Source organism: Triticum aestivum, chromosome 5D, assembly GCF_018294505.1.
Source record: "Triticum aestivum cultivar Chinese Spring chromosome 5D, IWGSC CS RefSeq v2.1, whole genome shotgun sequence".
NCBI classification, from domain to species: Eukaryota; Viridiplantae; Streptophyta; class Magnoliopsida; order Poales; family Poaceae; genus Triticum; species Triticum aestivum.
The window spans coordinates 60,145,073-60,147,473 of NC_057808.1; the positions used below are offsets into that span (position 1 = coordinate 60,145,073).

Consider the following 2,401-nt stretch of genomic DNA (forward strand, 5'->3'; position numbering starts at 1 on the left):
TTCCGCTGGAGTTGCTCTTCCCATGGAGAATGTGTAGTGGTCACGAGAGGGTGCTGATGGTGGGGTGTAATGAGGACACAAGCGTGATTGTTCTGTCTACGGTGATCGGTGACTTCTTGCTCCAGATTGAGCCGACGCAAATCAGGAAAATTTCTAAAAGAAACTACATGTGTAGGAAGATTTTCTATCCTTACACAAATTTTTATACTGCCTTGTTGCCTATATTGCACAAGCAACAGTAATGCAATTATAGAGTGATTTCTGTTACTTTTGATACCTTCTTGTTGTAATATTTTTATGTGATTAGGGTTCATCTGGATATATAAGAACAAATTAAGTTCTTATTTTGTTTGTTGGTCTGACGATCATATGATGATGTACTTACTTGCTATTATAGGGCTGTACTAAAGCAAGAACATGAATAAAACTATTAGGGCACGTACAAGAGTGCTATCTTAGCAATGTTAAATAAGATATATAATTGCTAGGTTGGAACAGAGAGAAATGGGAAAAGGAGTTCTCTATTGTCAAGATGTCATTTACTCCCTCCGTCCCATAATATAAAAGCGTTCTTTACACTACACTAGTGTAAAAAAAGGGACACGGATTTGGTGAAAATGGGTGCGCGCGCACCCTTTATGAATAGTAAATTCAAAAAAATGCTAGAAAAAAACAAAAAAAACTGAATTTATTTTTTAAATATACATAGTCAACCGGTATACTCGCATATGAAGTTTCACGAAGAAATCACATCCGTGGTAATCTGGGCAAAAATGACAAAATCGAAGCTATATTAAAAAACACTGCTTAATGAATAGTATGATCGCATTTGTATTTTCTTCACTAAGAATACCATGGGTGTTAATACATCATGAAACTTCACACGTGAGTAGAATGATCGACTAAGATTCATACCGCGAAATTTCAGATTTTTTTTTATTTTTTCTAGTATTTTTTATGAATTTACTATTCACATGGGTGCGCGCGCACCCATGTTCACCTTTGTATTTTTAAAAAAACGCTCTTATATTATGGGACAGAGGGAGTAGCAGTTACATATCTTTTAGTTTATTAATCTTCCCATTATCTTATGAACATGCAAACATTAGAGATAACACAAAGAATTAATCTATTGTATAACATGTTTTTGCCTTCTCTTGCAAAATGACATGCATTGCACAAAAAAAGACCGTCTTATCAACCATCCTACAATGCCCTTAGTTTGTTGTTGGGCAACGTTTGAGTGGGAATATATCATATTCCATATGTTAGATGCTTTTTCATATATTATATGTTCTTGACTTCCACAAAAATCAATGCACACTATATTATGAGACAAAGGGGATATTACCTAGGAGTGTTAGACAACTCGCATTATGCACTTATGGAGTTGCAATGGGAGGTAGTAAGAGCATCTCCACTAGTCCCCCCAAGAGGCCCCCTAGGATCACTTTTTCATCGCCGGCAGTGAAAAAAGTCTCCACTCACGCCCCCAGGATCACTTTTTTCGCCGGATTTGTCAAATTTTAGCGCCGGCAGTCCCATCCCAAACCCAGCCCCCGGGAGGCATCTGGGAGCGCCGGCGATATGTTTATGCATGCAAAGGCCCACATGCAGCCTCTCTCCTCTCACTTTTCACCTGACACGCACGAGCTCTCTCTCTCTCTCTCCTCGTCTTTTCTTCCAACAACCGCGCCGCTGCCTCCGGGGCCGCCCTACGTGCCTGCTCGCGCGCGTCCGGAGCCGCGGCAACTCGTCGCTGACGCTGCGGGAGCTCGTCCGCCGGCGTGTGGCCGTGGCGTGGCCGGGCGGGAGCTCGTTGCACGCGAACGCCGGCTCGCTGCTGCTCGCTGCCTGCGCGGTCGCGGTCGCCGCTCGCCGCTCGTCGCGGTCGCGCTACTTCAACCTCCGCCATCGAGGCCGAGCTGGAGGCCAGGGAGCGGACGTACGAGAGACGGCAAGGCCAGGTAGCGAATGGGACGGCCTCCTGTACACGCGGCGGCCGGGCGGAGCGGCGGGGGCGCGGCCGTGGACGCCCGCCTGGACGGCGCGGCCGGGACGATGTGGGCGGAGCTTGCTGGAGCACGCGACGGCCGGGACAACGACGTCTGCGACCACTGCGCCCGGCGCGCCCCAGGCCGCGCCCGAGCCAGACCTTGTGGCACCCCGCGCCCGCCCGCACTACTGCCGCTGCTCATCCCCGGCCGGCGCTTCGGACGCCATGGCCGGAGCTCCGCTCCCGCGCGCGGTCATGGGCCCCTGCCCGCTTGGCCGTGCCCCCGCGAGCACTTGCGAGCTGCTGCTGCCTCCTGCGCGCCCCGCCTCGCCTCTGGCCGCGCCCCCTGCCCGCTTGGCCGCCTCGTCGGCGCCGGCGACCTCCTTGGCGAAGGGGATGGACTCC

The 2,401-nt window shown here is 49.9% G+C and overlaps 1 protein-coding gene across 1 annotated transcript; it reads left to right on the forward strand.

Moving 5' to 3' along the window:
• Nucleotides 1–1,597: 1,597 nt before the first annotated feature.
• On the forward strand, nt 1,598–2,401 carry LOC123120255 (uncharacterized; the record flags this gene model as incomplete). Its single annotated transcript, XM_044540229.1, is given in 1 exon segment — nt 1,598–2,401. A coding segment is annotated over 1 exon segment (804 nt), but the record flags the coding sequence as incomplete, so codon positions are not given.